This window comes from Chamaea fasciata, unplaced genomic scaffold (genome assembly GCF_029207755.1).
Source record: "Chamaea fasciata isolate MVZ Bird 193981 ecotype frontalis unplaced genomic scaffold, bChaFas1.0.hap1 SCAF_14, whole genome shotgun sequence".
Lineage (NCBI taxonomy): Eukaryota > Metazoa > Chordata > Aves > Passeriformes > Sylviidae > Chamaea > Chamaea fasciata.
The window spans coordinates 19,861,672-19,881,104 of NW_027094099.1; the positions used below are offsets into that span (position 1 = coordinate 19,861,672).

Below are 19,433 nucleotides of genomic sequence, written 5' to 3' on the forward strand. Positions count from 1 at the left end.
CTTGCGTTGCCATGGTTTCGCGCGCTTCCGCCGCCGCGGAGTTCCGGCCGCGCCGCGCCCGCTCTCGGGCGTTCCCGGTGCCGACCGGGCCCCGCCATGGCCCTCGCCGGGCGGCGCGACGCGCCCGAGCCGCCGGACTTCGGGATCCTGAAACGGCTGGCGCGAGACCAGCTCGTCTACCTGCTGGAGCAGGTCCGGGGGCGACCGGGGCAGGGATCCCGCACCGGGGCGGGCGCAGGGGGTCGGCGGGATCGGTATTGGCCTTGGGCTGGGGGTCGGTAGTCGGGGCCGGCGCGGGAGGGGCCCGGCACGGGGCAGCCGCCGGCTCCGGCCCATGCCCGCCTGCCCGCAGCTCCCCGGGAAGAAGGACCTGTTCATCGAGGCCGACCTGATGAGCCCCCTGGACCGCATCGCCAACGTGTCCATCCTGAAGGTACCGCGGGCTCCGGTCGGGCCGCCCCGCCCGCCGCCGCCGCCCGCGCCGAACCCGCGCCCTGTCCCCGCAGCAGCACGACGTGGACAAGCTGTACAAGGTGGAGACCCGGCCGGCCCCCGGCGCCAGCGACCAGTGAGTGCCCGCGGCGGAGCTGCCTCTGCTCGGAGCGCGGCGCCGCCGTGCCCGGGCAGGGCTCTGCACAGGGGGGCTCCTGAGGCACGGACGGGTACGAGCAGCCCCTCGCTCCCTCTGTGGTGCAGGTTCTGCTTCCTGGTGCGGCCGCGGGTCAGGACCATGAGGTTCATCGCCGGTGAGTGCGGCCCCAGGGGCGGCTGCCCCTCGGCGGGGCCGGTGCTCTGGGCCACCGCTGTGCCCAGGCCCGAGGGACTCTCGGCGAGCCCTGCTCCCGGGCTTTCACTTGTGCCTGGGGCAGTCGGGCTCTGGGAGCCGGGGGGAGCTGTGCCTGGCAGGGTGGGCAGCTGTGCAGGGGCTGTGCGGGGTGTCCACAGATATTGTCAACGCTGACAAGATGTCAGGGAGGAGCAGGAAGTACAAAATCATCTTCAGCCCCCAGAAGGTCAGTGGGATCCACAGTGCTGCTCATTCCCCTGTCACCCTGTGCCTGCCCAGCCTTTGCACCTTCCACCCCTTCTACAGGCACCAAAAATTGTTTGTTTCTAACCCAGAAATGTTTAAGTAAACCCAAGTGTTGTGACACCTGGGGAGGTGCTGGGCTCTTTCCTGCTCAGAGCCTGCCTGGCCCTGAGGGTCTCCCCTTCCCTTCCAGTTCTACGCTTGTGAGATGGTGCTGGAGGAAGAGGGGGTCTTTGGTGGTGAGTGGGGCTGCAGCGCTGGCTCGGGGTAGCGGACACCACAGGATCCCAGTTAAATCCCAGTGCTGGGATCCCTGTGTGGGCAGGGACAGGAAGGTGGGCAAGGAACACGGGTTCTCTTGAGGCCGGCTGCCGGCCTGCAGGCAGATATGTGCCCACACAGCATGAGCCCCTCTCCTCGGCCTGAGGAGAGGAGACAGGGTCCTGCCACCCATCTTGTCTGAAGCTCCACAGGCTCTGTTTTGGGGCTGCTGGGATTCTTGGGGCTCTTCCTACCCAGGGCTGCATAACTGTCCCCTATCTCTGTCCCGAACACAGATGTCACCTGCGATGAATGGTCCTTCTACCTGCTGCCCCTGGATGAGGACATCATCAGCATGGAGCTGCCCGAGTTCTTCCGCGACTACTTTCTGGTCAGTGGGACACTGTGGTGGGGTGACAGCACCATCCTGTCCCCTGTGCCTCACTGGGGCTGGGGACAAGCTGCTGTTCAGAGAGGGGGTTTGTGGTGTCCTGCTCAGCCCCTCAGTCTGCACCACAGGCCCCATCTACTCCCCAGGGGCAGCTTTTATTGGGGAGGGGTAACTTGGCCCCAAGCTGGCCCCTGTGCCCCTGGCCAAGCAGCCTGGGGACATCCTGTTTGTTCCTGGCATGAAGCTCCCAGCTCCGTGATGGAGCTGTACATGGATGCTGCAGCTCCCAGCCCAATCCCCTGCCGGGGCAGTCCTTCCCAGCCAGCTGCCCTCCCTCCCTCCCTCATCCCACAGGAGGGAGATCACCGCTGGATCAACCCCGTCGCCAGAGCCCTGCAGTTGCTGAACTCCCTTTATGGCCCTTTTGGGAAGACTTACGGCATCGGCCGCTGTGCTAAGGTGTGGCTGGCACCAGGGGTCCCTTGGGCCCCCATCAGGGGTGCAGCTTGCAGGGACCTGGACCCCATCAGCCACATGGCAGCACGTCACCACAGAGGTGTCACTGCGCTGTGCCTCCTCCTGGGCAGGTTTTTGGGGGTCCCATATGCCAAGGTGGGCAGCAGAGGGGCAGCTACTGCTTGCTGGGGTGTGGGGGAGCCCCCCGTGCCCCGAGGGGGGGAGCATTTGTGCCTGGCCTTGGTTGTCAGCCCCACTGTGTGCCAGGGCCCTTGGTGGGAGCCTGGGGCTGCTCCCCGGCCCTGGCACCCTCTGCCCCTCACAGATGAGCCACGAGCTGTGGCGGGACCTGGAGGACGAGAGCGAGAGTGAAGGGCAGGGCAGGAAGCCTGAGATTGGACACGTCTTCCTCATGGACAGAGGTGGGCTGAGGCAAGGGCAGCGGCCGGGGGAGAGTGGTTTGTGTCCCCCAGAGGGGCAGGGAAAGCCTGTGTGGGGCGGCAGGAGGAGCGGGAGGGCAGCCTGGCTCCTGCTCTCCTTGCAGACATGGACTACGTGACAGCGCTCTGCTCCCAGGTGGTCTACGAGGGGCTCGTGGACGACACATTCCGCATCAAGTGTGGTAGGTGGCTTGGGAAGGGCAGCAGGGCAATGGGGCCCTGCAGGGCACAGCGAAGCAGAACGGGGCCCTGCACTCACCGTGGGGCAGTATAGGGCCCTGCACTCACCGTGGGGCAGTACAGGGCCCTGCACTCACCGTGGGGCAGTACAGGGCCCTGCACTCATTGTGGGGCTCTGCACTCACCGTGGGGCAGTACAGGGCTCTGCACTCACCTGGCCAGCATCTGCAGGGTTTGTGCCTGGCATTGTCAGGCACAGTGCTGTTCCCATAGGGACAGTCCCAATGGGGGGTGCTGCTGGAGGTCATCCACAGGGACAGTCCTCACTTTGACCAAGAGTCTGGGCTGGCATCCCCTGTCTCTGCTGCCTTTTACCTCAAGGCTCATGCATGTGGGATTGTTGCTGCATCTGGGACAAAGCAGCTCTTCACTTTTCCCTGCAGGCAGCGTGGATTTTGGGCCAGATGTCACCTCTTCTGACAAGAGTATTAAGGTGCTGCTCAATTCCCAGGACAAAGTGAGTCCTCACAAGCCTTGGGGGTGTCCCCTTGGTGGGAGGAGGCAGAGTGGACTGTTCCCTCCCCTAAGCTTGAGCAGGAGTGGCTGGGGGCTGCTGGGCCCCCGGAGCATGGGTTCAGGGAGAGACCAGAGAAACCTGGTGTGCATGTGCAGCTCCACTTCTGAACCTGTCAGAGTTCCTGCAGGCAGGGAGGTGGGGACTGAGGGGGTAATCAAAAGGATAGGAAAGGGTAAAGATATAAAGGAATACAGAAGACCCTCCTGTTGAGTCACAAGATTCATAGTAATTTTCCATTCTGGCCACAATTCAGGTTGGTGTTTAACTATGGAATTTGACAATGAAAATATTACTCCACTTGGGTTTTTATTCAGGTTACAAAAATAAGTTTTCCAGGCTGTTCATTAAAAAACAGGAGCTGGTTAGACAGTACTAGTTCCTAGGAAAAGAGAGTGTTTCTGCTAAGCTAGGGAGGAGCTCAGCCCGCGTGCTGTTCGTCAGGGCTGATCCCTGAGGAGCATTTCTGAGATCATGGTGTAGCCTGGGTCAGAGGGATGCACCAACACAGGTTGCTGTGCTGCCAGCCAGGGTGTTGGGGCACAGGGTGGCAGTGGCCAGCGTGCTGGGCAGGGTGCTGGGGAGCGTTTGGCCCTGGGGTCTGTGTCTCCAGGGCCGCAGCTGGCGGGGCCCTGGCAGCTGCAGTGCTCCCACAGGTGTTCAGCGAGATTCGGAATGAGCACTTCTCCAGCGTGTTTGGCTTCCTGAGCCAGAAGTCACGGAACCTGCAGGCGCAGTACGACGTGAGTGTCAGCCTGGCCTGGGGGATGCCTGTGGCACCCACTGTCCCTCACAGCCAGGCCTCAGCCCCGCTCTCCCTCCCGCAGCGGCGCCGGGGCATGGACATCAAACAGATGAAGGACTTTGTGTCCCAGGAGCTGAAGGGACTGAAGCAGGAGCATCGCCTGCTGAGCCTGCGTAGGAACCTGAGGGGAGGGAGGGGCCCTGAGCTGTACCTCAGGTGCTGGAGCTCTGGGGATGGCAGGGGGTCGGGGGGCCCTGGGTGTGCCCAGCAGGGGCAGGGCAGGGGCTGTTGGTGTGTGCTAACAGTGCCTGCAGAGCCCTTTCCCATCTCTTGGTCGTGTAGATATTGGTGCCTGTGAGTCTATCATGAAAAAGAAAACCAAGCAGGACTTCCAAGAAACCATCAAGGCTGAGCACTGTGAGTGCTGCTCCATGCCCTATCTGTGCCTACCCGTGCCCCAGTCTGACCCAGGCCCGGGCAGCCTCGTGCCTGGGTGTTCCCTGAGTGGCCTCCATCCTCCCAGTCCCTTGTTTTGGGGGTGTCTCAAGACCCTAAGTAGGGTCAGACTGCACTGTCTGAGAGTGAATGTGTGGAGGGGTGGGGGCCCCATTCCCTGGGGCATTGGGAGGGCAGCTGAGCCCAGCTCAGTGGGCTGGCAAGAGCCCTGGGGTGATGCTGCCTGTGCCCCTGCCACAGCATTGCTGGAGGGCTTTGACATCCGTGAGAGCACCAGCTTCATCGAAGAGCACATTGACCGGCAGGTGAGCCCACGGGGAAGCCTGTCCTGCCTGCCCCCCCTGCCCCAGCCTGCCCCCTAACCCCGCTCCCCACAGGTGTCCCCCATCGAGAGCCTGCGCCTCATGTGCCTCCTGTCCATCACAGAGAACGGTGAGTGTCCCGCTGTGCTGGGCCACAGCCCTGGCACCGGGCCCCAGCCCTGGCACAGAGCTCACCTGGTGCTCCCCACAGGTCTCGTCCCCAAGGACTACCGCTCCCTGAAAACCCAGTACCTGCAGGTGAGGGGCCCGGGCAGTCACTGCAGAGCAGGAGCTGGGTCGGATGGGGGTTCCCCTCCCTGTGGTCAGGCCATGAGGCACTGGGCAGCAGCGCTCCTGGGGATGGGCCCTGCCTCCACTGGCCCTTCACGAGCCCCAGCGTGCCCAGGCTGTCTGTGCAGGACAGACCCTGCCTCCCCAGGCTCTACCTGCCCCTGCCCTGGGCTTGCTGGGGGGCTCTGAGCCTCGCCACAGAGGGGACACCCTGCCTGCTTCCCCTGCTTGCAGATGGGGCTCCACGCTGATCTGGCTGCCCCATTCACAGAGCTACGGGCCTGAGCACCTGCTGACCTTCCACAACCTCAAGCGCATCGGGCTGCTGACAGAGCAGTCAGCTGGGGACACGCTGACAGCCGTGGAGAGCAAAGTCAGCAAGCTGGTGACAGACCGTGCTGCAGGTGAGCCAGCCCACTGCCCCGAGTCCCTGGGAGCCTGGGAAGGGGAGCTGCTGCTGCAGATCTGGCTGGAAGCACATGGCAAAGGTGTGGGGTGCAAGCACCAAGTGTGTCTCCAGAGATGCTGCTGCAGGCAGGGCAATGGGCTCTGCTCTGGGGGCACCAGGGCTGGCAGCCACCACAGCCATTCTCCAGAGCGCACAGCTCTGCACATCTCTGCCAGCCTGGGGCTGGGATCCAGACAGAGCCTCTTAAGATATTTCTCCTTGTCATGTTTTCCAGGAAAGATCACAGATGCGTTTAATTCTTTGGCCAGGAAGAGTAATTTCCGAGCCATAAGCAAGAAGCTGGGGTTGGTACGTCTGCAAGGGGTGCTGGCTGGCCGCAGTGCCCACAGAGCAGAGAGCTCTGCTCAGTCTGTGTCTGTGCTCAGACTGCAGGCCTGGCACCTCAGAGGGACACAGCTCAGGGCCAGAGCTGCTGCAGCTGCTCCAGGCAGCCTGTGGGCTTCTCCTCAGGGTTGGGGATCACTGCCAGCTTCCCACTCTGCCCTGGCCCTGCACGCTGTGAGTGTGGTGCAGCGCTGGGGCTTTCCTTGCCCCCTTTAGACACAGCAGTGGCACTGGGCAGGCAGCCCTGTGTCCTCCATGCTGAGGCAGAGGTCCTGGGGTGCTGGCAAGGTGACATTTCTGTCCCTGGCCCTGGCTGCACAGGCCACCCAGGCCACGTGATGCTGGCTCTGGCATGGTGCTGTGCTCCAAGCGTCTGCCCCTCATCACCCCTGCACCTCTGAGGGGAGGTGAGGCCCCAGGTAGCCTGGTCCTGTACCCTTGGTGTCACCTGTCACTGCAGATCCCTCGGCTGGATGGCGAGTATGACCTTAAAATGCCTCGGGACATGGCGTATGTTTTTGGCGGGGCCTACGTGCCCCTGAGCTGCAAGATCATCGAGCAGGTGAGCTCATCTGCTGCTGGAGAGAACCGGGCGCATCCCCTCAAGGCCCCGTCTCCTTCTGGGGCGTGCAGCAGGGGTCCCTCTGCCCAGGGCTGGGGCTGAGGGTGGTCACTGCTGCTCCGAGCCTCCTGAGCAGTGCCCAGCACCCAGCCTGACACCCTGCCCGTCCCTAAGGTGCTGGAGCGCCGGGGCTGGCAGGGCCTCGAGGAGGTCGTGAGACTGCTCAATGGCAACGAGTTCTGTGTCTCAGGTAGTGGGGGGCACTAGGGGCAGCGGGGCTGGCAGCTGGCACGTCTTACAGCACGCCTTCCTATGCAGACGGCGCTGTGGAGGACAACCCTGCCTGGGATTCCCAACGCGTCGTCCTCGCAGTCTTCCTGGGGGGCTGCACCTTCTCTGAGATTGCGGCGCTCCGCTTCCTGGGGAAGGAGAGAGGTAGGAGCGGCCTGGGAAGGGCAGGAAGCCGGCAGCAGCCCGGGGATCATCCCGCGGTGCAGCATGCGGCCGAGCAGGCTCTGTGTGCGCGGACCAGCGCTGCCTGGAGCCGTGTCCGGAAAAATGGGCGGCGACGGCGCTGGCAGTGCCGGTGCTGCCCCTCAGCGCTGCCGGGGCACCGACGGGTCTTTCCTGCAGGGTGCAAGTTCATCTTCCTGACCACGGCCATCACCAACAGCGCCCGAATGATGGAGGCCATGATTGAGGCCAAGGCCTGAGCCGCGTTGCGGGCCGAGGGAAGCCCCCAGTAAACATCTCTGCTAACAACGACCCGGCCTCGGGCTGCGTGTGTGAGGGAGGGCGCTGGCGGGAGCGCTACCCCGCGGACAGCGGTGCGGGACGGGCGGGGCCGGGGGAAGCCGTGGCGCAGGCGCGGGGGCGCGCAGGCACCGCCCGGGGCGCGGTGCGCGGGCTCCGTGCGCGGTCACGGCGCGCTGTCAAATGGCGGTCGCGCGGTGGCGCCGTTAGCCGCGCAGGACGCGGCGGCGGTCTCGGTCCGGATTGGCTGGAAGCGCCGAATGCTCTGCACTACCATTGGCTGGAGGCCGCTTGGGGCGGGGCGGGAGGGCGGGAGGGCGCGGCCCGGGTGACGGTTGTGGGCGGGGCCGCGGTGGCGCGGCAGCCAATCAGCGCGGCCGGGAGGGGAGTTCGAATCGGCGGAGCGGCGGCGATGGAGCGCGGAGCGAAGAGGAAAAGGTGCGGCACCGCGGGGACCGGGAACCGGGGGGAACCGGGCATCGGGGCTGCGGGCACGGCTGGGCGGAAGCGCTGGGAACCGGGGCGGGAGGTCCCGGCGGGACGGGCGGTGGCTGGGGAGGCTCTCGGGCGCCGAGCCTGTCCTTGGCTGCTGACGGCCCGCGGTGCCCTCAGCGAGGTGGTGGCGGCCGAGGCCGTGTGCTGCCTGAATCGGGCCATGGCGACGCTGCGGAACATCTGGGAAGAGATCGGTATTCCCGAGGAGCAGCGCCTGGAGCGCACCGACGCCGTCAGGAAGCACATCAAGGTGAGGGGCGGGAGGGTCACCGGTTCTTCTGTTGAGCCGCGAACCTGCTGCAGCGGGGCCCGGGGCCCGAGCCGCTCGGAGTGAGCTCACCCAGCACTGCTCCCCCGGGGCTCCAGGACGGGGCCGGCCAGGTCTGCTGGGAGCACCGGGGGTCCCTGCCCGGCTGTTACCACGCCTCTGCCCTCGCCCTGTGAACTCCTACTGGGCTCCCCACACTGCCCGCACCTCACTCGGGCCCAGCCCTGGGTCTCTAGCGGTGTCCCCACACTGCCCTGCCCGCTGTCCATTCCCACACCCTGCCTCTAACCACACCTGTGCTGCAGAGTCTCCTGGACATGATGGTGGCAGAGGAGGAAAGCCTGAAGGAGCGTCTGCTAAAGAGCATCGTCGTGTGTCGGAAGGAGCTGGACACCCTGTGCAAGGAGCTCCAGCTGGGCCCCTTAGAGGTGAGGTGTGGGATCCTGGGGTCCTCCTGGAAGCCAGTTGCCTGGCCTCTGCCTGTGTGTCGGAAGAGGCCAGAGTTTACAAGGCAAATATCTATTCAAAACTGCTTCGGTAGAGCCGAGGGCTTTGTGGCTCCTTGCAGGCCAAGCATTGGTAGTGGTTGTGTGGTGTTCTGCAGCACCTTGTGTTGCATGTTGCTGGTGTTCATGCACCTTCCTGGGGAACATCTTGCTCAGACCCAGGCCTGGTGGCCCTGCTCTTGGTATAAAAACCTAAAGCATAAGCCAGGTGCAAGAGAAGTGTGGAACAGAGCTGATTTCTGTCCTCTTGCAGACAGAGGAGGACTGTACCATCCTGCAGATGGAGAAAAACCTGCGCACACAAGTGGAGGTGCTGCAGAAGCAGAAGCGGGACCGGAAGCAGGAGCTGAAGGCCCTGCAGGAACAGGACCAGGACCTGTGTGACATCCTGTGCACAGCTCTGTTCAGCATTGACACTGGGAGTGTGCCCAGCCTGGAGGACCTGGACCGCTACCGACGCCATGTGGCCTCCCTCAACAGCCTGAAGGTGAACCCGGAGGGTGAAGGGGTCACTGAGGGGCCCACAAGGGGCCCCTGGTTCCTGACACTGCCCTCACCCCCAGGAGCAAAGGCGAGAAGAATTTGTCACCAACAAGCGTCAGATCATTCTGCTCATGGAGGAGCTGGACCACACCCCGGACACCAGCTTCGAGCGGGATGTGGTGTGTGAGGATGAGGAGGCCTTCTGCCTGTCCAAGGACAACATCGTGGCCCTCCAGAACCTGCTGCAGCAGGTATGTCGTGCTCTGAGGCAGCGCTGGGGGCTGCTGCGTGCGCTGGCAGCAGCTGCCACTGTGATGTAAGAGCAGCCGCTGGGGTTTGGCACAGCTGTGTGTTAGAACACCCTTTTCGGGGGGGCTGGGGAGATCTCCTGTGCCAGGTGTGTGGCTCTGGGGGTGCAGCAGAGCCCAAGGCTGTGCTGATCCCCTGCTCCCCATCCCCGCAGCTGGAGGGGCGGCGGGCCCTGAACGAGGCTGTGTGCGCGGAGCTGCGCGCCAGGATCGTCACGCTCTGGGAGAGGCTGCAGATCCCACAGGAAGAGAGAGAGTCCTCGGCCGTGCACCTGGCTGGGTCCAGAGTCAAAACCAGGAGAGCTGTAAGAGCCCTGTTGTGCTCGTGGTGGGAGGGCTGGGGGCAGCAGCTCTGGGGGGTCTCATGCTCCTGGTTGCTCAGTGAGGGGAGCAGGCACGATCCTGCCTTCATGGAGGGAGGAGCTGGAGGTTGGTGCTGGCAGCTGCCTCATTCTAGAGAGCGGCTCATGCAGAAGGGCTGTTCTCCCCCTCTTCCTGCCTGACCTGTGCTCTGGTCCTGGGGGCAGTTGCAGCAGGAAGTGGACCATCTGGAGGAGCTGAAGGTGCAGAACATGAAATCCGTGATCCAGGCAATCCGGGCAGAGCTGGCTGACTACTGGGACAAATGCTTCTACAGCCAGGAGCAGAGGGAAAGCTTCAGCCCCTTCTACGATGGTGAGTGCTGGCTGGCCAGGCAGCTTTGGGCAGGGAACCTAGGGGTTCCAGCAGCCCCCTGACCTGGCTGTTGTGCCCTTCCAGAGGATTACACAGAGACCCTGCTCGAACTGCATGATGCTGAGGTGGGCAAAATGAAGATCTACTATGAAACACACAAAGATCTGTTTGAGGCTGTGCAGAAGTGGGAGGAGAACTGGAAGCTGTTCCTGGAGCTGGAGGTATTGTCCAGGCAGGAGCATGCTGGGTCATGGGTCAGTGTGTACCTCTGTTCCTGTGGGAGAGCACTCTGGGAAGGAGCAGGGAGGCACTGGGAAGCCATGGTGGACCAGTGCAGGGATGAGGTGCTGTGTTTCGAGCACTGGGGCGTTTGTGCGGGGCTGGCTCCTCTGGGGTCTTCACTGTGTGAGGTTGAGGGGATTGGGTGGTGTGTTTGTGTCTCTCTTGACCACTCTTCTCTACCAGAGTAAAGCAAATGACCCCAGTCGCTTCACCAATCGTGGAGGAAACCTTCTGAAGGAGGAGAAGCAGCGAGCAAGGCTGCAGAAGATGCTGTCGAGGGTAGGTCGAGCCCTGGGGAAGGACCTGTGGTCCCACTGACAGAGGAAAAGGGATCCTTGTGTGTGGGAACAGCTGCATTCAGGGCAGCCCCTACACTGCTCTCCTGTCCTGATCAGCTGCAGGAGGAGCTGGAGAGAAAGGTCCAGGCCTGGGAGCAGGAGTTCAAGGGAGCTTTCCTGGTGAAGGGACAGCAGTTCATGGAGTATGTGTCGGAGCAGTGGCAGCTGTACCGTCTAGAGAAGGAGAAGGAGAAGCAGGAGCGGGTGAGTACAGAGCTGAGCATGTTGGCTTCTGCCTGGGAGTGTCCCTGGCTCCTGCCTGAGAATGCCAGCCTAGAGGTCTCCCTGCTGGGCCCCAGCCACTGCCCTGGGCTCTGCCTGCTCATTCCCAGCTGGGGAGCGGCAGGCAGTGGGGCCAGCGCCCATTGCTGTCACGTCTGCGTGAGCCGAGCCCCTTTCTGGCCCCAGCTGTGCCAGAGGTGACACGTGGCTCTGGAGACCTGTAAATCCCTGGTGAAGTTCCTGCTGTGTGGCTGTGCCAGGCTGTCAGCAGGGCAGTGCCCACTGGCAGTGTCACACAGGTGCACCAGCTCCGTGGTGCCCAGGTGTGTAAGTGCAGGTGTGTCCCACAGCACCTGAAGAAGAGCCAGCAGATGGAGACGGAGATGCTGTACGGCAGCACCCCACGGACACCCATCAAGCGGCGCATGCTCAGCCCCCACGCACCTGCCAAAGTAAGCAAGGTAAAATGGCCCTGCAGAGCAGTGTGGTGGGCTGGGGTCCTGCCTGGAGCTGGAGCACAGCCTTGGGCTGGCCTCGGCCCCGTAGGGAGGTGTGGGAAAGGGTCAGGGTGCTGTAGCCCCACGGGAAGCTGTCCTGTGTGACGTGTGCTCTGCTTTCTCCTCAGCTCCACGGCACCTCCACTGTCAGCGCCACCCCCAACAGCACTGTTCGCTCAGCCTTTGGGGGACCCATCTCCCACTCGCCCACAGCTCGGCTGCCACCCTCCGGGAAGAAGGTGAGGGGCCTCGGGGGAGTCCCTGCCCGGGGCTGGGCTGGAAGGGACAGGTGAGCTGAGGTGCTGCCGCTCTTCTTGCTGCCACCCCATGGTTCACTGCCTCCCCTGCTGAGCTCGTGGGGGACAGAAGCCCCTGTTTGTCTCCAGTCTGCTCTGTGGGGCTACTGCCATCCTGCTGGGGTGTTCCTGGGACCTGAGGGAGGAGGAGGAGGGTGACAGAAAATCTTTCTCCAGCCCAGATTTCTATTACACCTGTTCCATAGTGCTGAGCCTGCAGCTTGGGGGACCTTCAAAATGTGTGTGTGCTGCGGGATAGGGCCCGAGTATCTTTACTAGTGAGTGGAATCCCTGCTTATGGCAGGGGAGTGGAACAAGATGGGCTTTAGAGTCCCTTCCCACCCAAATCATTGCAGGATTATGTGATTCTGTGCTGTATGTTTCAGGGGCCAGAGTTGGACCCCAGAGTCTGGAGAACTCCTGGAGCCTGACACTGCTCTGACTCCTCAGAGTGATGGGCACTGAAGCTGCTGCAGCTCTCCCACAGTTCCTACATCCCATAACTGTCACCTCTTCCCACAGTTTGGCTGGGCCCGGACCCCCACCCGCACGGCAGCAAAGACCCCCCGACCCAGGATGTGGGAGCGGAACAAGGAAAACATGTCCCAGCTGGATGGAACCACCCTGAGCGGTGGGTGCACCCCCAGAGCCCCTGCCCAGCGTAACCACAGCGTTAGTTCTGTTGCCAGCACCTATTCTGAGTTTGCGGTAATTCACCTCTTCTAACCCCACCCCTCACTGCACAGCACAGGCCCTTTGCTCCCCCCTGTGTCCCCCCAGTGTCCCCACACAGTCCTTTGTGTCCCCAAGTGTCCCCACACAGCCCTTTGTGTCCCCAAGTGTCCCCACACAGCACCTTTGTGTCCTCCTGTCCCTGCCTGTGACTCCCCATGGAGAACTTCAAACAGAGGTGGTGGCAGAGGGCCCTGAGCAGCCAGTGGGGACAGGCCACCATCCCAGAGGACAGGCTGTGGTTGGGGACACACCTGTGCAGGGACAGATCCAAAAGCCACCGAGGCTGGAGGGGGGGCTGCTTTCCTCCCTCAGGGTGGGGGACCTTGGGGGGCCGTCCTCCCATCAGGCTGGCCTGAGCCAGAGAATTACCATTGTGTGATTCTACCAAAAGTTTTTTACTCTTTATACATTTTAATAAGGAAAGGCAATAATGTTCACTGGCTACAAGTTATATAATTCCCCTATTAATTTGTATTTCATCTCCTTTTGGCAGTCCCCACTGAACGGCGAGGCAGCAGCCCTCTCCCTTATCCCTCCTTTCTCACTTCTTGTTTCCACAGCGCGGACTTTCAAAGGCTTCCAGCTTTGAAAACACCTCTAATGCTCTCAACTCCACCACCAACAATGCTGCCTGATGCATCCCTGCGCTGGCATGAGCCCCTGCTCTGGCAGCGATGCAGGGCCTGCAGCAAATCCCGCTCCAGGATAACCCTCCCCTCGGTGGCTGCTTTAGGAATGTGCTTTTATTTAAAAAAAATTTCTAGCTGTTGTGAATAAAGGCCTTGTACAGCCCCCAGCTCTGTGTATTCCTGGGCGGCCCTGGAGGGAGGAGGCGATGGAAGGGGCGTGGCTAGGGGAGCCTCAGCCAATCAGAAACTGGGCTCAGGCTGCAGCCTTATTGGCCAGCCAAGTCCAGCAGCTCCAATCTGTGTCCTGACTGGAGCCCCGAGCCGCGGCCTGATTGGCTGAAAATGCGGCCCTTCAATCCGTGCAGTGATTGGCCAAGTAACGGACACTCCAAACTTCTGATTGGCCAAAAGCTGAACTCCCAATCCGAATCCTGATTGGCTGAAAAAAAATCCTGATTGGGTGAAAGCGGCAGGTTCAGTCCCCAAGGCACCCTGAGCCCTTCTCCGCTGCTTGCTCGCCCCACCTGCCCCTCTGAACTCCCCAGCAGGACTGTGGAGGCAACCACAGGGTGAAAGCCAGAAAACCTGTGATACAACAAAACAACGGTTCAGTGCGGGAAGCGAAAGCCACACAGAACAAACCAAACCCAAGAATTCATCCCTCCTTCCAACTGGTGCTCACCATGCCCAGGGCAGGTGCTCGGCCTCCCCAGGACAGCAGGGCCCCACCACGGTAATGGTAACTTGGGGACAAAACCACAACTGCTCTGAGCGATGCCCCAAGTTTTAGCTTTCATATTTTTTCAGATTCTGTGCAGCCTAGGTGTGTAGCTCTGAGCTTCATATAAAGTGTAAGTTCTCCTCACAGGGTAGATAGACAAAACAAATCCTATTCCAGATGGAGACCAAGGACAACCGTTAAAAAAAAGCTTCAGGCCCAAAAGCATAAACAACTGGGAACTGAAGAGAGCAAACAAGGAGGATGGACTTTGTAACCTGAAGCTGTAATTGGACAATTAATGAACGTAAATGAACCAAAAACTTAGAGAAGTGTGAAACCTCGTGACCAGTTGTCCATTTGTGACCCTTTTGGATCCATCCTGGGTGTAGCCCTGGCCAGGCTCTTGTACTGCCCAAGGTGTATCGTTTTAAAGCCTTTCAATAAATACCTACCTTGTTCCTTTAGCTCTGTCTACTCTCTGTTCCAGGTCAGCCTCTCAAGGCATCATGAGCATCCCCCCTTTCCTTCTCCACCTTGGACACTGGCCATGATGCCACATGGTCTGGGACACCTCTGGGGTCAGTTGGGGGTTCCCTGGTGTGTCCCAGCCTCCCACAGGTTCCTCTGCAGCCCCCAGAGGAGCAGAACCAGCCTCAGCTCTGTGCCAGCGCTGCTCAGCCACAACACCCCTGAATTACCACCATGTTCACACAGACCCCAGCCACAGCCCGGTGCAGTCCCTTGCCCCAGGACAGCTTCATTGTAGCCAGAGGTGCTGGAACATGTCCTGCACACACCAACACTACAGCCTTTATGGAAAAGTGAATTTAATAAACACATCCAGCCTGTCCCAGGGTGTCCCTGGCCCTGATGCAGCTGCAGCCCCACTCCAGGGTGTGAATCAGGTTACTGTGGGCTAAACTAGCCCCATCCTGTGCCACGGGAGGGCTGCCTGCCCTGGCCCTGAGGACAGAGTGGTCCTAGAGCTGGTCCTGCAGAGCAGAGCCTGCCCTCATCCTCACCTGGCAGCACCCATGGGTTGCAGGTGTCACGGCTCCCGCACACGTACATAGGTGGTCCAGGGCCCACACACCACCTCCTCCACCCGCAACCCCTTGGCCACCAGGTGCTCGACACGGCGTGCCTGGTCGGAGCTGATATTGTTCCCGTGTCCCAGCTGTCCGTATTTACCTGCAGACACACAGTCAAGACATAACGTGGCCCTGGGGCCTCACAGGGCAATTGCTCCTGATGTTTGTGGGGAGGGAGGGAACACAAGGGCCCCAGCAAAAATGGAACTTGTACAGTGACAAAAGAGCCAAGGGTGAGAGAACAGGAATCAGCAGCTGCTCCTGGGGAGGCTGTACAGTCCCAAAGCAGAGATGCCACTTACCCCAGCCCCAGGTGTAGAGCTCCCCGCCTCCTGCAACAGGGACAGCACCATCAGACAGCACCTGGTGAGCTCCATCCCATACTCCAGGGGACACTGCCCACCCGGTCCTGGTGAGCCCTGGCACCTCTCAGTGCCCTTGCCCCCAGAGGCGCTGCCCCCTGCCCCACTGGACACTCACGTGTGACCACGGCTGTGTGTCGGGACCCACAGCTGACCGCGCTGACCTCCAGCTCCTGTGGCAGATCCAGCAGTGCCGGGAACGCCTGGATGGAGATGAATGCAGCATCCTCGGCAGCCAACTGCTCCCGGCAGGGCATCAGCTTGGTGTCCCCTGCAGAAAAGGTAACACCAGCACTGCTCGCAGGCCCGAGCCGCACTGAGCTGCTGGGGCTGTGCAGCAGCCAGCCCACCCTGCCCGCGGCCTGGCCAGAGCACTCACCCGCACCCGTGTCCTCCTCTCGTGCTCGCTCCTCCGCCAGCGCTTTGGAGGGCAGAGCCAGCTGCCCTGACTCATTCCAGCCCCACACGTACAGGTCTCCTCCCTCTGGGGTGGGGGGAAAACGCATCGGGCAGAGCTCAGCCCAGAGCCCCACTGGCCGGCAGCACTGGGTGCTCCAGGGACACCCCACATCCCCCAGGCCAGGTCCCACATGCTGCCACCAGCACCCCCAGGCCCAGCCCAGCCCTTACCGCTGACGCTGGCCGAGTGCCACCCGCCCGCTGCCACCGCCCGCATGGGGACCCCGCCCAGCGCCTCCACCAGCCGCGGCTGCACCTCCGACTCCAGCAGCCCGTGGCCCAGCTGCCCATGCCTGCAGGGACACAGAGGGACAGACAGACACACTGCCTCCAGCCCCCGTGCCCCCCGCCCACAGTCCCCACCAAACCCTTCCTGCTGCCGCCAGCCCGGCTCCAGGCTGGCAGAGCCCGAGCAGAGGAGGGAACAACCACAGCTGAGCAGAAGAATCAACCCCAGCAACAGGGAAAAGCCAAGTGGGAGAGGGATGCCCAGCACCAGGGCACCAGTTACAGCCAGGGGTCGGTGGGCAGCAGTGGGACAGCACCAGGGGCTTTAGTTGTCGAAGGTGGGGCAGAAGCAGGAGGAGCTGGCAGGAGCTGTAGGGGTGAGAGGAGCAGCTCGGCTGCAGAGTGGTGCCTGTTTGGTCTGGGGAGCTTCAATGTGACAGCTCAGGAATCAACAGCAGTGCTGACGCATGGCACTGGAAAGGCTCTTCACATTCCACAGGGAAAACCTGCAGAGGACTGAGGCAAAGAGACGCTGAGAGCTGAGGGGAAGGGAAGGGCGTGCTGCAATAAGAAAGTGGCTCTGGGCGCTCCCTCATGAGAGGGCAGTGGTGACCACAGCCAGCAGTGAGAGAGGGGCTACACAGGGCTGAGCTGGGCCAGCACTTGGCTACCACACAGCACAGTGTGTCACACTGCGGGACACAGCGGGCACAGGCATGCGTGAGAGGATTCTCAGCCGTGTTGAACAACCAAATTCCAAAAAAGTTAATCCTCAAGTACACATCCCCACACGTAGAAACCTCTCCTCTGAAGGGAAGGCAAGAAGGATCAAATAATGCAGCATCTGCAAAGCAACAACTGCTGATGTAAACTGAGTGTCGTGTTTGCCACAGGCTATGCTTGCTTCCAGCTAGCCCAGAGCCAGGGACCGAGGAGCAGGGACTGGGGAGTGAAACACTCCTGAGACAAGGAGCAGGAAGGGCACTGGGCCAGGGCATGCAGCTCTGTGACACTGACTGATGATCAGTGCTGGGTTTGTCTTCCATAAGTAGCAAAGAGGAACACAGCAACCCTTCCACTCTACAGATGAGAACAACTAGTTCCTCTGGCCAAGCCTCATCATGTACCAGCAGAACTCGGGGGTCCAGGGAAGGGGGACCTGTGGCTGGGCTCTCCAGCACCTTCTGGGAAAACCTGACTGGGGCAGCAAATACACAGACAACCCGTAATGAACAGCTGTCCCAGAGTGACTTTATGATGCTCGTATCCCCAGCTGTCCTGTTTATGCTGCATATTAAGTTTTGCACCTTTAAGACTGGTTCCGAGAGCGAAGGAGGGGCGGAAAGAAGCGCCCAGTTTGTTTTCAGAAACTGCACTCACTCACTCCCCCACTTCTTTCTCCTAGACTGTTTTCTGCAGCACAAACAGACAGCAGGAGAGAGCTCTCCTTTGCTTTTTAGTTAGTTTTTTTAGCTAGTTGAGGCAGTGAAGTTCCCTCGACTATGATTTTTCTTTTTCTTGGAACTGTTCAAAACTACTCTAAACTGAAAACTCAAAAGAACACCAAAAGCTCACACCTATAACCCACCAAAGCCTAGGACACTGCATTCCAGCACTGAAAAGACTAATAAAAGGCTAAGCAAGCCAACACCTCACAAAAAGAGTTTCTATATTTGCCATCTCTTCAGAACAGCGAGAAATTTTATTGTTTAATATTATTCATTTTTTTATACTTCTGAATACTTTGCTTATTAAATAAACAGGGTTCTTTTCCACTTTTCTCCAAAGAAACCTTTTCCCAAATCAATTTGGGGGAAGAGTTGCTTGAATTTATTTTTTAGAAGAACCCCATTCAGCAATTTCCTCCCAAAATTTACCCTAAATCAAAACAAATACAACAACAAAAGCCTTTGTGAGAATAAACTGAGTGGTACCACCAGCTATTAAATGCACCCATGTTCCGCTGCTGGCAGGGCGCTGGGGCTGGAGGCTTTTCCCAAGAGGTTCACTCCCCTCCCACAGGCTGTACCAGAGGGACCTGGCACTGAACTGTCACAGATGGATGGAATCAATCTCCAGAAACACAAGAACTTTCTTGCCAGCTGGTGCCTGTGTGGCAAGCTACAGAGGAGCAGGGACAGAGCAAGGACTCTGATGGCCATACAGAGACCCAAGTGTCCTCAGAGACTGCCCTGAGGGAGCCAAAAGCTGTGAGCAGAGGCCAGAGTCAGTAGCCAGAGACCCAGCACCTAGAGAGGACAGAGGGCTGCCCGTGGGGACAGCGAGGGTGGACTCAGGAGGAAAAGGGGCTCCTGAAGAGAAGCCATGAGTTGGGATGCCTGCGCCAGGGGGACCCAGCTCAGGTGAGGGACAAATCCCAAGAGCATGTGGGTGAGCACTGGGCACCTGCAGCTGGTACCCCAATACTTCTCTCAGCTGTAACCCTGTATCATTCCCAAGTCCCTCGGGGGAAAGTCAGGAGGCGCATCCCAGACCCAGGCAGTGTGCGCAGGCTAACAGGGGCTCAGCCCCTGAGGTGACCCCCATTCCAACATCCTCTCACCTGCACTCCCCACAAAGACTCCCCACATTCCTTCTGCACTCTCATGCCCCTTCTGCAACCCCATCGTTCTCTCCGCATCCCACCAGCACAGCGTTTGTCCTGGAGCGCCTGAACGCCCACCCGCTGCCGTCCCTCTCCTGCACCCCTGCTCACCTGCCACCGCCCCAGGTAAACACCTCCCCGGCGGCGCCCAGCGCTAGGGCGTGCTCCGTGCCCAGAACCAGGCGCCGGGCCCGCACGCCGGCGGGCAGCGCGGTGAAGAAGGGCGGCCGCGGCGTGGCGAAGCCGCCGGGCAGGAGCGGCAGCGGCTGGCGGGGCTCCGGCGGCAGCTCCCGGCTCCAGGCGGGCTGGTCCCGCAGCGCTCCCCGCAGCGCCGCCTCCCTCGGCCAGGCGCGGGCGGCCGCCCGGCCCCGCAGCACCAGGTGCGTCTCGGACGGCAGCGCCTCGGCCCAGCCCGGCAGCGGCCGCCGCAGCGCCGCGCTCCGCACCTCCAGCCCCGCGCCTGCCGCAGCGGCAGCTCAGCCACCGCCGCTGGGGACGGCCCGGGGGCTGGGGGACGGGAACATCACCGCGGCACCAGCGGGGAGCGTCCCGGGGGAACCGGCGCGGTGAGAGGGCTGAGAGGGTTCCCTGGGGGGGTCCCACCCTGGGGGGGTCCCAGCCCGGGGGAAGCGGGGTCAGGGGAAGGGGCGGACAGGACGAACCGGGGGGGACTGGCGCGGCAGCGCACGGCGGGAAGGGGACGCACCATGCCGGGGAGCGGCACGGGGAGGCGGCACAGGCCGGCCAAGGGCCGCACCGGCCCCGCGGGAGGGACCGGGACCGGGGCTCCGGGCGGGCCGGGGGCGCTCACCGGTGTCCACGACCACGTAGCTCCAGGCGGGCCACACGCGGGAGATCCCCTCGGGGCCCGCCTCCAGCCGCCACGGGCCCGGACCCGGGCCCGGCTCCCCGGCCGCCTCCTCGGGGCTGAACCCGAACGCGAGCCACGCGCAACCGGCCGCCGCCATGCTTGGGGCGGCACCGGCAGAGGAGGGGCCG

General features: G+C 61.6%; 3 protein-coding genes across 12 annotated transcripts; 2 read left to right on the plus strand and 1 right to left on the minus strand.

Moving 5' to 3' along the window:
* Positions 1 to 18: 18 nt before the first annotated feature.
* Positions 19 to 7,246, plus strand: VPS33B (VPS33B late endosome and lysosome associated). 2 transcript variants are annotated; one of them, XM_066196036.1, is made up of 23 exons: positions 19 to 192; positions 353 to 433; positions 510 to 568; positions 697 to 746; positions 946 to 1,013; positions 1,224 to 1,269; positions 1,588 to 1,682; positions 2,037 to 2,141; positions 2,464 to 2,560; positions 2,683 to 2,760; positions 3,202 to 3,275; positions 3,989 to 4,075; positions 4,160 to 4,250; positions 4,420 to 4,494; positions 4,774 to 4,838; positions 4,911 to 4,965; positions 5,047 to 5,093; positions 5,398 to 5,530; positions 5,810 to 5,883; positions 6,380 to 6,481; positions 6,656 to 6,731; positions 6,800 to 6,916; positions 7,115 to 7,246. In XM_066196036.1, exons 1-23 carry the CDS (start codon positions 97 to 99, stop codon positions 7,192 to 7,194), a joined length of 1,851 nt encoding a protein of 616 aa, XP_066052133.1. In that variant the 5' UTR covers positions 19 to 96; the 3' UTR covers positions 7,195 to 7,246. The 2 variants fall into 2 exon arrangements, with proteins under 2 accessions (XP_066052133.1, XP_066052134.1); XM_066196037.1 differs by having other exon boundaries at positions 82 to 192; positions 507 to 568.
* PRC1 (protein regulator of cytokinesis 1) lies at positions 7,226 to 14,153 on the plus strand. Of its 6 annotated transcripts, none has more exons than XM_066196035.1 (14): positions 7,226 to 7,308; positions 7,847 to 7,979; positions 8,303 to 8,425; positions 8,757 to 8,990; positions 9,067 to 9,237; positions 9,450 to 9,599; positions 9,822 to 9,969; positions 10,054 to 10,190; positions 10,435 to 10,530; positions 10,647 to 10,793; positions 11,162 to 11,272; positions 11,437 to 11,547; positions 12,127 to 12,312; positions 12,900 to 14,153. In XM_066196035.1, the coding sequence occupies exons 2-14, from the start codon at positions 7,890 to 7,892 to the stop codon at positions 12,972 to 12,974; spliced, it is 1,779 nt and encodes a 592-aa protein (XP_066052132.1). In that variant the 5' UTR covers positions 7,226 to 7,308; positions 7,847 to 7,889; the 3' UTR covers positions 12,975 to 14,153. The 6 variants fall into 6 exon arrangements, with proteins under 6 accessions (XP_066052132.1, XP_066052131.1, XP_066052127.1 ...); XM_066196034.1 differs by lacking the exon at positions 7,226 to 7,308 and adding an exon at positions 7,574 to 7,672; XM_066196030.1 differs by lacking the exon at positions 7,226 to 7,308 and having other exon boundaries at positions 7,574 to 7,979.
* On the minus strand, positions 13,065 to 19,402 carry RCCD1 (RCC1 domain containing 1). Of its 4 annotated transcripts, XR_010722989.1 has the most exons (9): positions 19,246 to 19,402; positions 18,546 to 18,894; positions 15,773 to 15,894; positions 15,522 to 15,626; positions 15,261 to 15,413; positions 15,083 to 15,112; positions 14,712 to 14,880; positions 13,493 to 13,553; positions 13,065 to 13,407 (listed from the first exon to the last, which is right to left on the minus strand). XR_010722989.1 is itself a non-coding variant. In XM_066196041.1 (8 exons), the coding sequence occupies exons 1-7, from the start codon at positions 19,400 to 19,402 to the stop codon at positions 14,738 to 14,740; spliced, it is 1,059 nt and encodes a 352-aa protein (XP_066052138.1). In that variant the 3' UTR covers positions 13,065 to 13,407; positions 14,712 to 14,737. The 4 variants fall into 4 exon arrangements, 3 of the variants coding, with proteins under 3 accessions (XP_066052138.1, XP_066052137.1, XP_066052136.1); XM_066196041.1 differs by lacking the exon at positions 13,493 to 13,553; XM_066196040.1 differs by having other exon boundaries at positions 13,065 to 13,553.
* Between the last annotated feature and the right edge of the window lie 31 nt (positions 19,403 to 19,433).